General features: G+C 33.3%; 1 protein-coding gene across 1 annotated transcript in view; it reads left to right on the top strand.

Annotated features, from left to right (window-relative positions):
* The window catches only part of HDAC9 (histone deacetylase 9), a 910,581-nt gene that overhangs the window by 849,667 nt on the left and 45,635 nt on the right, over window positions 1–15,279 (top strand). The window contains exon 23 of the mRNA XM_073009077.1: window positions 2,600–2,733. Within this exon, the coding sequence (XP_072865178.1) occupies window positions 2,600–2,733 (134 nt within the window). The remainder of the gene's footprint in view (window positions 1–2,599; window positions 2,734–15,279) is intronic.

The raw sequence follows: 15,279 nt of genomic DNA, 5'->3' as shown, positions 1-15,279 counted from the left end.
GTTCTGGTGAGGGCCTTCTGGAGTAAAGACTGCCAACTTCTTCTTGGACCCTTAGAAAGTGACAAGAGAACTAGAGGACTCTCTGGGTCCCTTTTGTAAGGGTACTAATCTCATTCATGAGGACTCTACTTAATCTGAATTAAAGAGTGCCAGCTTCTCCTTGGATCCTTAGAAGACAAGAGAGCTAGAGGACTCTCTGGGGTCCCTTTTGTAAGGGTACTGATCTCATTCATGAGGACTCTACCTAATTACCAAAGGCTGCCTCCAAAAAACATCACATTGGAGTTTAGAATTTCCACATATAAATTTTGGGGGGTTGTGACATTCAGTCCATTGCACCAAGCTTCAAATATTTTTCACATATAAAGTTACAATGAATACAAGCTCAAAGTACTCCACAAATTAAATAAATTAGTAAAAATTTTAAAAACGGGAGAATAAAGGCAGCATGAACATGAAGCAGCAAAAACAACAGAGAGCGAACTAAGCCAAAAGATTTCAGAAGTCAGTTGCAGAATACAAAATAATTATGCTGAAATAAATAAAGGAAGAAATAAAAACATAAACAAGGAGTTAAGAAAGTATAATAATAACCAATAAGTCATGAAATAGAACAAAATTGGAATTCTAGGGTTAAATAATATAATCACAGAAATGAAAATATCACTAAAGGTGTGATGTAGCAGATTAGAGGTCTCTGAAGAGGGAAAGTCTGGAAGACATCTCTGAATCAAAAATATACATAATGCAGGAAAGAGAGAGATGGAAAATATGAAAGAGAATGTAAAAGAGATCAAGGAAATATTTACAGACAATATCCACCTACATCTATGTGGAATTTCAAAATAATATAATAAGCAAATATTTTATTTCAGCAAATTCAAACACTGAAATAAAAGAAGGAAACTCCTGTAAAAATATAACTTAGGATGATATAGAAAGCAGGTGTAGTCATATAATCCCTTAAAAATTCAATCAATACTTAAAAATCTTCTTCAAAGTGGACACAAGACCCTAATGGTTTCATAGGAGATTTCTCCCTGACATTCTGGCATCAGATAATAAAAACGGAGAGTCCCAACCACATCAAAATTCATTATGGTCAATATAAGAATGGAAAATTACAGATTAACTCCATTCATGAATATACTCAAAAAATATCTTAAAACAAAGTATTAGCAAAATAAATCCAGGTGTGTATTAAAAAGATAATACATTATGACCAAGCTTATTTTACTTCCTAAATGCAGTGATGGCTTCATATTTGAAATATTAATTAATGTAACTAACAACACTGTCAAATTATGGGGAAAAGTCTATGTGTAAAGAAAAAATTAGATTAAATTACATTTGTAATGAAATCTCTAAGTTAAATTAGAAATAGAAAGCTCCCCTCTTATACTGAATGAAACTACAATAAGATGCCATTTTTTTTTTTACCACCCACTTAGAAAATCATACCAAATGTTGGCAAGGATGTGACTTAACTGGAATTCTTACATATACTGTTTCTGAGAGTGGGGCTTGGTAATAGCCCTTTGGAAATAATCTGGCATTATTTAGCAGATTTTAAGGCTGCTAAATTCCATTTCACATGTGCATATGTGCACCAGAAGACCCGTGTAAGAATGTTCATGGTGACATTATTTATAATGGTAAAAAAAACTGGAATTTGGTGATAACAAGAAAACCAACTCTCTGTCAACAGAAGAACGGGTAGATAACCTCTGTTGACATATAATGACCTACTAGACAGCAAAAAAACTATAGCTACAGGCATCAACAGAGATGAGCTAACAAAATACATGAAATTAGTCAGTTGCAAAACTATAAAACCATTTTATAAAGTTCAAAAACAAGGAAATTAAACAAAGGAAAGCAATGGAATTATAAACTCAGGATCCTGATCTCCCACAAGGAGTAGGATAGCTACTATCAGGGAGAGGCACATGGGGGTTTAAAAAGTGTTGCTAATTTAATTTTCTTTAAGTTGGAAGGTAAAAAAGCAGATATTTGTCATATTATTGTATTTTATAACATGTATAGATGTTATTCATATTTTGCATTTATCAAAGGTTTCACAATAAAATAATGCTTATAAAAATCTAATGTAATAGATTTTACATTACATTAGATAATGTAAATAATTATGTTAGATAACATAAATTTGTAATAGATAGCAATTGGGGGCATAGAAAACTTTCTATAATAAAGGCCAGTGATGGAGACAGGAAGCATATGGCAAACAAATGGAACAGTTTACCTTGTTAACACCGGCTGGACAATTAGTTTTTTTGTCCAGATACATACAGATTGTGTTATGAAAAGCAGCGCTGTGCACTGGTGAAGAGCCAGACTGGTGCCAGTCTTGGTTGTGATACTTCTTAGCTGTGGGATCTTGGGCTTTGGGTCCCTTATCTGTAAAATAGAGATAATAATAGGACCTAATCCATAAAGTTATTTTGAGTATTGAATGAATTAGCACACAGAAAATGCTTAGTAATGACTTACTCAAAATATGTGTTCAATCAATGTTAGATTCTAGTGATCATTTTCTCTTGATTTAATACTTTGAAATATTCTGTTTGTATTATGGTAGGTTTTGGTCATTTGACGAAGCAATTGATGACATTGGCTGATGGACGTGTGGTGTTGGCTCTAGAAGGAGGACATGATCTCACAGCCATCTGTGACGCATCAGAAGCCTGTGTAAATGCGCTTCTAGGAAATGAGGTAAAAAAGTAAAAGTATAAAAGGGCAGGGGTAAAGATTCAGGGATGTATGCATGTATATTTTTAAACTAAAAAAAAAAAATTCTGCATACTCAGAAAGCTTAACATTGCTCTTACTATTAAGAAAGAAGGTAAGCCTTAGATAAGATAAGTTTACATGTTCTCATATACTACAGTGTTATTCCAGGTATAGAATCCACATAGCACTCACTCCCTCCAATCAGGTTAGCCACAGAGCTCAAAAATAAGAAGAACATTTTGTCTACTGACCCAACGAATGAGTATGGAAACATTGAATAAGAAATAAAACTTTAAAAAATGTCTGGAGGTTTCTTGTAGGATTATGTTATTTCTGGGAAAAAAAACTATTTTAAAAATTGGTAAACTATTTTTGTCAACATTTAAGAATTATTTATGCTAAGAGATAGGTATTTCCATCTTACAGATGGTGAGAATGAGTCTCAAAAATGTTGAGAAATCTATCCAAAGTCATGTAGTCAGAATGCATTATAAGATCCAAGATATGAACATGAATCTAAATGGCCAAAGACCATTATTTTTTCTTTCACATGACATGGCTACATTGCAACATATTTTCTGACCACTCTGCAGAATTCAGATCCAATTGTTATGAGGTTCACTTCCAGCTCATGGCAACATTTTCAACCAATTAGTTGCAATTCAGCAAATATTTCAGTTTCTATGTATTCATTAATATTATCCATTAACTCATTTTCTATAGTGATTATACAGTAGTGTTAGGACTATCATACGCATTTTGCCTTTTATGAATTTGCAATACGATTTTGCTTATTAGATAAACATACACAAAATCTTTTTAAAAATCTATCATTCATATCATTTTTGACCGTAATTCATGCCTTTGCCTGTAGTATTTATGAAACAAAATGTACCTTTTCTTCTGCACATAGAACATATAGTTCTTATTGTCATTATTTTATAAACCTGCAGTGTTTCCACATGAATATTTTTCATATTTATTGAAGTAAAAATGTACATTGTTAATTTGAAGAAAAAATATGAGAGAGAAAACTTAAGTATTGCTCAAATACTTTACTTTTGTTAATTTTTTTTTTTTTTTTTTTTTTCCTGAGACAGAGTCTCACTCTGTCTCCCATGCTGGAGTGCAGTGGTGCGATCTCGGCTCACTGCAACCTCCGCCTCCTTGATTCAAGTAATTCTCCTGCCTCAGTTACCCAAGTAACTGGGATTACAGGTGTGCACCATCACGCCCAGTTAATTTTTGTATTTTTAGTAGAGACAGGGTGTCACCATGTTGGCTAGGCTGGTCTCGAACTCCTAACCTCGTGATCTACCCGCCTCGGCCTCCCAAAGTGCTGGAATTACAGGCATGACCCACCGCACCCGGCTGTCTTATTAATTTTAGACAGCACAATAACCCAAAGGATGTAATTATCTAATGATTAGTGTCAACAAAGTACTGCTGTTTCAGATCACACACAATTCAAGGTGTGTAAAATTTTCTTAAATGTTAGTGTCTTTCTGAGATTCCTGTAAGTCAATAATGTCAAACAGAATGTTGAGTATTTTTTTTACTTTTTGTGGTAGTAATGGAGTGCGAGAAATAAATGCTATTTTTATTTTATAAGTTGATGTTGGGGTGCTTTTTTGCCCCCTAGATAAGATTTTTTGCATAGTCCCCTGTATTCTGAAATCACTTATTTGATTTTAAATATAGAAACATGTTACAGAAGCATATTGATGTTAATATTTGCATTATAAAGGTTTACACAGATATGCAGACAATCAGAATGAACTGTGGATTTGTGGCTCCATGGATAATTGACCTAGCCAGAAAGAAATGTTACCTGATTGCAAAAGCCAACCACTTTTCTGCCTATGTGGAAGGAAATCAGGGATTTTACTGCCTTTCTTTGAACACATGCATTCAAATGAGATTCTGTCTCTATACTCTTATAAAATCTTTTGCTCTTAACCCAACATTTCCAATGAGGATGGAGTGATCTCTCCTATGATCTCCTTCTTTAAGAAATGATTATGTTTCAGAACAGATTCAATTGTGTGAAGTTACATGTTTTTCTTAATTTATCTGTGTTTACTGTAAAGCAAAGTGTGTTTTGTACCTTGCTGCCATTCTATGCCCTTTTGACTGGGAGAACTCTGGTCATTTTAGTACATGTGCTTTTCATGGAGATGAAATAGACTGCTTTTATAGAGCAATTAGTGACATTAAAATTGATGGCAATATGAGAGAGTACATATTCTTAAATACTCCTGTATGAAAATATCTCACTGGCCGGGCGCGGTGGCTCATGCCTGTAATCCCAGCACTTTGGGAGGCCGAGGCGGGTGGATCACGAAGTCAGGAGATGGAGACTGTCCTGGTTAACATGGTGAAACCCCGTCTCTACTAAATATACAAATTGGGAGTTATACCTGATGTAAATGACGAGTTGATGGGTGCTGACGAGTCGATGGGTGCAGCACACCAACATGGCACAAGTATACATATGTAACAAACCTGCACGTTAGGCACATGTACCCTAGAACTTAAAGTATAATAATAATAATAAATTAATTAAAAAAAAAAATTAGCCGGCGTGGTGGCGGGCGCCTGTAGTCCCGGTTACTCCGGAGGCTGAGGCAGGAGAATGGTGTGAACCTGGGAGGTGGAGTTTGCAGTGAGCTGAGATCGCAAGGAAGGAAGGAAGGAGGGAGGGAGGGAGGGAGGGAGGGAAGGAGGGAAGGAAGGAAGGAAGGATTCAAAATTCTGAATTAAATATTAAAACCACCCTTTTAAATTTATGAATGACTTCCAAAAAGACAGAAAAACGAGAGTGAATACTGCAGTTGTTGGCTACCCTGGTGGCATCTGTTTGAAAATCACCAATTGGTCAGAGTTTGAACATTTATAATCTACTGCATATTGCAAAAGATAGTCAGAGCCTTAGGCCTAAGAAGGAAAGGGAAATTAATTGGCGACCAGAACACAGAAAGAATGACAATGATGTCACCTGATTTAAAGTTTGAGACCTGTGCCTTTTCTGTACATGTTTAGAAAGACCATGCCTGAGAAAGAGAAAGGAATAAAGGTATCACTGGACAATATTAAACCTGACCGTGTGAGTGTTTAGATTGCTAAAATTTCCAGTAAATGCTAACTGAAATGATTATTTTTGGCTATATTGACTATTGAACTTACTAATTAATATGTATGTCTTATGGTAAATTTGAGTTAGTTATTATGATGCCCTAAATAGCAGCTTGTCCCTTTTTGTTGGTGATCTTCAGTTGCATAAGCGCAACCTAAAAATTTTCAGTATAAACTAAAGGAAGGGAGGTTTAAATAATGTATACCTTTCTATATTTTTTGTATTGAACTTTCTTGAGAACGTAAATAAGAATACAGATTTCCTAGTAGATACTTTAAGGGTAACAATGAATATGGGATTATTGAATTTTTGAAAGGTAAATTTTGTTGTCAGGTCTATCAGAATATGGAAGAACAAAGTTAAGAAAAATAAAGATGATTAAAAGTGAAAAATTAAAGAAAAATACAAGTGTGTTTTACATTATAATTCATTTGGAAAAAGGAAATGAAAATATAATACATAAAACGCATTAAAGAATGGAGAGTTCTTCTCACTTTCATTGACGATATAATTTATAATCCAAGGCCTGGTTTTCTGCATTTTTTTCAAGGTCAAAGATCATTATGACTACACTGAACTTTTAAATTTCATTCTGTTAGAGAAATAATATATAAGGCATATTGCATGTACCTCACCATTTTTTTAAAAAGTGCATATATGCAGTTTTCACAGTAGTTTTGTATGGTAAGCTATAGGTAAGAAAATACAAAAGAATGTCTTTCAGATACCACCTATTGCGATTTCAAATCCCAGTTTCCCTCCAAACCCTTTATTCAGTGATTAATAGAGCAATTATAACTCATTATCTGGGATTTCACTTTTACAAATAACAAAATGTAGTAAAGCTTGAACTTAAAACATTGGCAGAACCCACTTTAGTTTCTCAACACTGAACATGCAATTGAACTCACATTAGAAAGGTCAAGAGGGGCCTTTCTGAGGGCCTCTGCTCTTTGTCAGATGTATTTATTCATGTGCAGAGGATTAGAATTCATAAACATTTTGCCAGTTTTTTGAATGCTATTTCTTTCCCTTGTTGTTTTTGGCCAGGCCATATCAATACAGCAAAATTTTGCTTCTTAGGGCTTATTATCAGCAGAATAATATGTATTACATAACCCAAAGTAATTATAAAATCAGCAGGAACCGTTAGCTCTGCATCTGTGTGGACACATAGACGTGTACCAAAAAACTTGATTTTTAAAAATTTCAGTTATCTGAGTGTTGTACCCAAAACAGGCATTTTCTTCTTTTTAAATATCTTTATCATGAAAATGATCTACTTAGCAAAACATCTCTTAATTATTCTTTTAAGAAATATGTACAAGGTTAGTCAAAATAGTATACTATTGGATTAAAACTAATTTGAGCATGGTACAGGAAATTCCTAGAGGCAACTGATTTTGAAGACATACCAGAAGTCCATTTTTTTTCTTTTTCTTGGCAAAGTTTAGAACTTAGATTTATCGGTCCAATCAGTGCATGATGAATATTTTTGATCTTTTTCAATGAAGCACTTAGAAGCACCAGCTTGGGGTTTGCAAGAAATTGAAGTGAATATTTAAATGAGAAGAATCATTAAGTTGCTTGGAAAGGCATTAGGGATACTTGTGTCAACAGCCACATAGTTTTTAGAATTCATAATAGAAACATCTGTGAGGTTCCCAGAAAATCTGATTTTGGTAATCTGTATTTGAGCTGATTGGCAAACAGTGTCACAGTTGCTTTAAGGCCAAATTTGCCTACTGTTATGCAAAGCCAATTAGTGGCACCCCGGGTTACTTCCTCTGAAAGAAATTTTCCCAAGAGGTGAGAAAAGCTTTAAGCAGTTTCCATTCCTACGGAATCTAAAACAAAAACATTGAAAAACTTCAAGCAAGTCGAAGAAAGGAGAGGACATGTAGTAGTAGAAGCCTTGGGTAGTGAGTTGAGAACATGGCCATTAGAAGATCACCTGTCAATACCAAATAAATGATGATTTCTAAGCTTGCTAGAGGAAAAAGCAAAACAAATTGTGATAGATCTGGAAGCTGTTGAAATTATGCTAAAGGCTCTAGTACTGTTCAGCATTTACACTTGGAGCATATAGCATGTTTTGATTTCCCTCACTCTTTTTAAAATTTGGCTTCTGATTTCTTTCTTTGTCTCTTCTTTTTTGTTTGTTTTCTTTCTTTCCCTCCCTGCCTCCCTCCCGTTATTCTTCACTTCCTCACTCCCTTCAACCCTCTCTCCCTTTCTCTCTCCCTCTCTCCACTTTCTTTTTAATAACTGCTATCTCCTGTTGAGTATGCTCAGCTGCTTTCATTTGACTTGAATTTCACAAACAGTGGCTAAACGTAGTGATCGTATTTGTTGATAATCTTTTAAAGATGACGTTTTGCTCTAAAGCTGCTGAAATAGTCTCTTGAATTGACTCTAGTAAGTGTTGACAACCACCCCTGAGGTGAACTCTTGAGATGTTGTTGTCCAAGTTGCTCATCAGGGGTTTGTTTGCATTGGATTCTGAATGGGGAAGTTGTTTTGCCATCTTTTTCATCCTTTAGATTATGTATGGCTGAGGCTTAGTCCATTGGGGAATTGGTGTGAATCTGGGAAAGCTTACAAGCTCCTAAATAGTTGCCATTCATGAGTAAAGGAAGGAGGAACTGAATACAGGGACAATGTATGATATGTCAGAATAATGTTTTTCTATGGTTTTCTTTTAAACTTTGAAAGCTTACCATTCTCTGAAAGAGAATGTATGGATAACCTAAAGAGAATAAAACTGTTTGGGAAAAATATTATTTGAAGATACTTTTCAGTGTGGATGTGGTCTATGATGTTGCATTTCTTGTATTCAACAAGGCAGAGCCAAATCGATTGTGGATTTTTTTTGTTTATATGTTTTATCAAATGCCAAGTTAAGTGGAGGTTGTTTGGATAATTCAAAAGTCCATTATATAAATTTTCTGTATAGTCTTTAGGTTTTTCAGAGAGTGTTAAGGAGAATATGGGCCAGGAACCTGGACATTTCATAGGTTATGGTAACCAATGAAAGAAAGCAAGCAGTTCTTTGCCATGGTGAAACAAACATGTAATGATTCTTTTATCTGTCCATTCATTCCTCTTTTATTGGGCATGTATTTTGTGCCCAAAAGTTTTAATATAAGTAAAAGTAAAACAAAGTGCATTGGGAATATAACATAAAACCATTGTTTTTAACTATAGAGATGGAGGAATATTTTAATATTTAATTGGTCTTGAATAAAAAAACAGACTAATATGAGCTAATATCTAAGGAAAAGATTATCATGTAATGGGAAAGCATAGATAAAGACATTAAGACTTCTTAGAACTGTGGATGGCTCTGTTTGGATTTGTTCATTTTGTTTTTGGTAGAGGAGAGGTATGTTGAGTAGAATAAAAGTACATACTGAGTCTGAATCTGGGTAATGGAATATAAGGAATTAGAATTTCTGTGAAAAAAATATGGAAGCTTTGAACAAATGAATCCCAAACTTTGGAGTGAAACAACAGCAACAAAACAGTGTATTTTTTTGTGTGTATGGAGATGGCAGAAGTTCATAGAAGAAAACAAAGCTTATTATGAAAATAACTGTTAGCAATTTTCCCAGATAATCAATAAACAAAATTATACTGTAACCACAATATGCTGGAACCGACTGTAAATGACTTGTGAAAGCCAATTGTGTGTGTCTCTGCTTAAATCTAAGTTCAATAACATCACATTAGTGGCCTGAAACAGGCCATGGCGGGAATATTTACACCACAGAAATCAGCAAATGCTACAAATTAGGACTACTTCTTGGACAGTTAGCAGTTAAACATTTACCGGCTCACCACAGCTACATAATGTGAAACAGGTCTTGTTAGCAGAAAAGTCAACATTTGGAAAAGAGTATCATACAAAATCTCTTTAATAAAACAAAAAAATAAAGAAAATATTGAAAAATATAAAATTAGCAGATTAAAGGAAGAAGAGATTAAAAAAGCAAACAAAGAGAATAATACTAAGACACACAAAGTGAAACAGGGCTTACCAAATTTGACTGTCAAATTTAAACTTACTTGCAGAAATGGGGGCAAGTAAACAACAAGATTTTTGGCATTTAATGTGAGCCAAGCCTTCTCCATAACAACTGATATCCAAACTACGGACATTATGTTGAAACACTACAAATACAGCCCTGAACAAACTTCCTTTCAATGTTGTTAGAACTTTCGTTTGACATGCACTTTTCAATATATATAGTATTTTCCTAACTCTACTATGTGGTTCTGTTTTCTCATTATGTTGTATATCTACAAACTTACCTTAATGATTAAACAAGAATATCAATAATCTGAATTATCCAACAAATTGCATTCATTATCCTCTTTCCAATAGACCACTATGCCTTCTTCCATTTATTTTTAGGTTTATTTTTAATTACTTAGTTGGTGATTGCCATAGAAGTTTAAATGTATCATGTGCAAACTGTCCATGGTTTAGCACCATGGAAATATAGGATACTATTTGGGCTTGATATGGAACAGAGGCTTCTTCTCTTTGATATGAAACAGAGACCTCTTCCTCCTTTCATTCATTGGCTGATGTATTGTTTAACCTACATTTCTCCAAAAGGATAAAAACTCAGTTAATAGAATAATAGCTACAGTAATGATCTCAGAGTCTGGCTCACTGGTCCCTCTTACCTTATTCAAGGAATTCCTGCAATATCTCATGCGAGCTGATGACCATGACTGTTCCTTTTACCTCTTGGTCTTCCTGTTACTCTCATAAGATTTATTAGACTTATGTCACTGCTATTGACCAGAGATATTTCTTTATTGCTGTGTTGATATCACCCTACATCAACCACATGTAGGTAGGATGCAGGCAGACCCAATCTGAATAATTTCAATAGTTTGTCCGTGTAGTAACTTGATTGTCAGTACAATCACCCTGATTCTGATTTTTCCCCCAATCTATTTGGGCAAGAATTTTAATGACTTCAAACAAATAAAAGAGGTTATTTCGAGAATGACTCATGAATCACAATCTGGATAAAATTATAACCAGATTTACTTACACAATCAAATTAAACATACACAACTAATTGCAGACTTCTCTAAGATAATTATTCAAATGAGAGCTGAGTTTTCACCACCAATCCCTCCTCACTAGGGAATTGATAATAGTTCATCAGAATGTAGAGTCAGGTCTTTATCACAATCTGCTTCCCTTGTCCTCTTGGTCTTGATTATCATATTCTTCCAAAGTTCCACAGTATCTTTGACCCTGACAACTGAACGCTTTCTGCATTTTGTCTGAGTCGCTTTGCCTGTTGCAGGGGAGCTTTCAGCTTTCTTTGTAAGTGAATTTGTGGCCTTATATCTAAGAATATAACATGTTGCTCTCATGCAAAATATATAATCTCACTTTGTTTCCTGGAAGCACAATAATACAGTGGAAAGAACATGGACTCAAGATCCAGACTTTGTTTCCCTATTCTCTTATGTCACAATGCTTTTTTTTTTTTAAATTTTTAACTTTTGCTAAACTGTTTTTAATTGTAAAATATAACACTTATACAGAAAACTGCAAAACATGAATGTACACCTCAATGAAATATGAAAGAGATCACATATGTAATGATCAACCAAGAGATAGAGGAATGTCAGCATGTCAAAAGACCCCACATTCCCTAGTATCCCTTCTCTTTTCTGAAAGTAACCAATTTTCTGATTTCTAACACTACATTTTAAATTGTAACTTTATATCCATGAAATCATACAATATATAATTCCTTTCTTACTCGTTTTGCTCAACGTTATATTTGTGAGATTTATCCATGTTGTTGCAACCAGCCATAGTTGATTCGTTTTTATTAACATATAGTATTCCATTCCGTAAAAATAATTTTTGGGAAAATGTCACAGTTTATTTACATGTTCTACTTTTAACAGATAAAGGGAATTTTTCCAGTTTGGGGGCTATTGTATCTAATGTTATGATGGACATTTTATATATGTTTCTCGGTGCACTTGTACGGACATTTTTGTTGAATATATTTCTACAAATGGTATTGCTGAATCCTGAAATATACATGTGTTTAAGTTTTGTGGATAGCACCGAACTGTTTTCCATAGTTACATAGTTACAATTTGTACTCCTACCAGTGGCATACAAGTGTTTACACAGTTCTGTATCCTTCTAATACTCCATATTGTCAGTCTTTTAAAATCTTAGCCATTCTGTTGGATGTGTAGTAGTATATCACCATGGTTTTGATTTGCCCAGATGCTAATGAGGTAAAGCAGTTCTTCATCTATTTATTGAACATTTGGATGTACTGTTTTTGAAGTATCTATTCAAAACTTTTGTCCACCTTCATATTGTCTTTTTCCTTACGATTTAGCAGTTCTTTATAGGTTCTAGTGTTGGTTTCATGTGTTGAAAGGTGACCTTTGATAATTGAAAGTAACTTTTTAATGTGGTATAATTTATCAATCTTTTCCTGTAGGATTAGTTCTTTTTGTATTCTGTTTAAATATTCTTTCTGGATTCCCAAAGTCATGAAAGATTATTTTTATTCTTTCCTTACTCTTCTCTGAAAGGTTTATTTTTTGACTTCAACATTTAGATGCATACTTCATCCGGCATTGAATATGTATATGTATGTATGAATATAGAGGTCAGGTTTGTTTGTTTGTTTCAATGTGAAAATACAGTTGATTAAGTACCACTTATAGAAAAGACCATCCATTTGACAGGGCACAGTGGTTCACACCTGTAATCCCAGCACTTTAGGAGGCTGAGGTGGGCGAATCACAAAGTCAGAAGTTCGAGACCAGCCTAGCCAACATGGTGAAACCCATCTCTACTAAAAATACAAAAATTATCCAGGCATGGTGGCATGCACCTGTAATCCCAGCTGCTCAGGCAACTGAGGCTGGAGAATCACTTGAACCCAGGAGGCAGAGGTTGCAGTGAGCCGAGATAGTACCACTGCACTCCAGCCTGGGTGACAGTACAAGACTCCGTCTCAAAAAAAAAAAAAAAAAAAAAAAAAGGCCATCCATTTATTATGGCTCAGTAGTGTTAACTTCATCCATGTATACATGGAAAGTCTATTCTATTTCACAGGTTTCTCTCTTTTTATGTGATATTATCAGACTGTCTTAACTATTGTAGTTTTATAAAACGTCTTGATATCTGGTAGAACAAATCTTTCAGTTTGTTTTTCTTCTTCAAGACAGTTTTGGTTACATTTGGCGCCTCTGTATTTTTATATAAAATTTTAGAATCAGCTTGGGTGGTTGTACAAATCACATATAAGTGGATATAAATGGGTTTAGTTCACCAATTAAGACAAAGGTGATTACAGTGTAATAACAGATGCTGTTTAAATAGAAGCTTTCTGTAATATAAGAAAACTTTGAATGAAGGAAATGAAAAAAAATTTATCCACCAGAACTAACTGAAGGAAAACTCATGTGACCCTATTAATATCAGATAAAAATGGACTTTAAGGCAAGAGAAAATGGAGATCAAAAGAGATGTTTCATACTGATACAATATTCTATGAACCAAGAAGATAAAACAATTCAAACTTTTTGTGTCTAAGACAGCATGAAAACGTATTAAGCATAAATGGAAAGAACCAAATGATAAAATAGGCAAAACCACAATCATAATAACAAATTTTAGTATGCTTCTCTCAGTAACTGGTAAATCATGAAGAAAATAAAAGTGAAGGGTGATGTAGAAGATTTAAACACTTGATAAACTTGCTATAATTTAAATATATAATGGAGTATATATCCCCTAACCTGACAGAATATGATTCTTTTCAAGGACATTCTTAACATTTTAAAAAATAGACCATATATGGAGCATAAAGCAAGTTTCAATAAATTTCAACTAATTCAACTAATTGAATTCATACATAGTATAATTTCTTACCACAGTGAGGTAATTAGAAAATCGTACATATTTTGAGCTTTCAAATACACTCTCTAATTCATGTGTCCAAAGAAATCACAGTGAAATATTAGAAAGTATTCTGAAATAAAGCATTATGAAAATATAACATGTGAAAACTTGTGTGATATATAAAGCTGAACTTAGAGAAACATAGTTTTAAATGTATATATTAGAAAAGAAGAAAGTTTAAAATTAATGTTGAAAGCGTACATCTCATTAGAGAATCAAAGCAGCAAATCAAATGCAAAGAAACCAAAGAAGATATAAATAAAATAATAAAATAGAAAACAAGCATATTATATGTAAGATTTTTAAAGTCAAAGGTTGATTCTTTGAGATAAGTAGTAAAATTGATTTTATTCTAGTAAGACTGACCAACAAAGAAGCAGCATGCGTGTCCTGCACTGGGAAAGAAAAGGGGACTTCACTACAGATTTTAATGTTATTAAAAGGATGACAAGACAATATCAAAATAAACTTTATGTAAACATTTTGAAAATTTATGAAATGGAATATATGAAATGGAAAAAATATAATAAATATGCAACTTCGCAAGACTGAATAAAAATACAGAAAATTTGAATGGTTCTTTAGTTACTAACAAAATTGAGTTTTTAAAACTAAATTTACCAGGAGAAAACACAAAACCCATATAGCTTCACCAGGCAATTCTATCAGGAGTTTAAGGAAAAAATAACACCAATCACAAATTGTTTTAGAATAGAGGAGTGGAGGGTAGGAAGAATACATCGCAAATAAATTTTTGAGGCCTATATAATACTGATACCAAAAACTTAAAAGAATATCACAAGAAAGGAATATTATAGGAGAATCTTTCTCATAGTCATAGTACTTAAAACCCTAAATAAAATATTAGCAGTTCATCGCATCTTAAATGTTCATAAAAATTGGGTTTACTCTAGAAATATAACATATTAACTTTCCAAACTAATTTATTATAATTCATCACATTAAGACAATGAAGAATAAATATAACTATTTCAATAAATATTTTAAAAGCAGCTGATAAACTACCCAATCATAAAGAACAATTTTTACAAACAGAAATAAAAAATATTTATGAATTTGATGAAGGATAGCTACAAAATAAATACATCAGGTTTAAAGGTGAAATATAGAAATTATTCTTTTAAATCAAAAACAAGACAAAAATGCTCTTACTGCTTCATTTCAACATTGTTCAGGGAATCCTAGACAGTGCAATATAGTAAGAAGAAGAAAAAAGGTATCAGTATTGGAGAAAAATAAATAAATCTTTCACTATTTACAGATGATTTGTAATTGAGTATGAAGAAAATATATTAAAATATGTTCATTTAAATTATGAATTAATATGTAAATTTAACAAAGTGAATAGTTAATTAAAAATCAATGAAAATTGAAAGCTCAATTAAAAGGTTTA

This window comes from Chlorocebus sabaeus, chromosome 21 (assembly GCF_047675955.1).
Source record: "Chlorocebus sabaeus isolate Y175 chromosome 21, mChlSab1.0.hap1, whole genome shotgun sequence".
In the NCBI taxonomy this organism is placed as follows: domain Eukaryota; kingdom Metazoa; phylum Chordata; class Mammalia; order Primates; family Cercopithecidae; genus Chlorocebus; species Chlorocebus sabaeus.
Note: the sequence above shows the minus strand (reverse complement) of the source record. Positions and strands in the feature narration are given on the sequence as shown.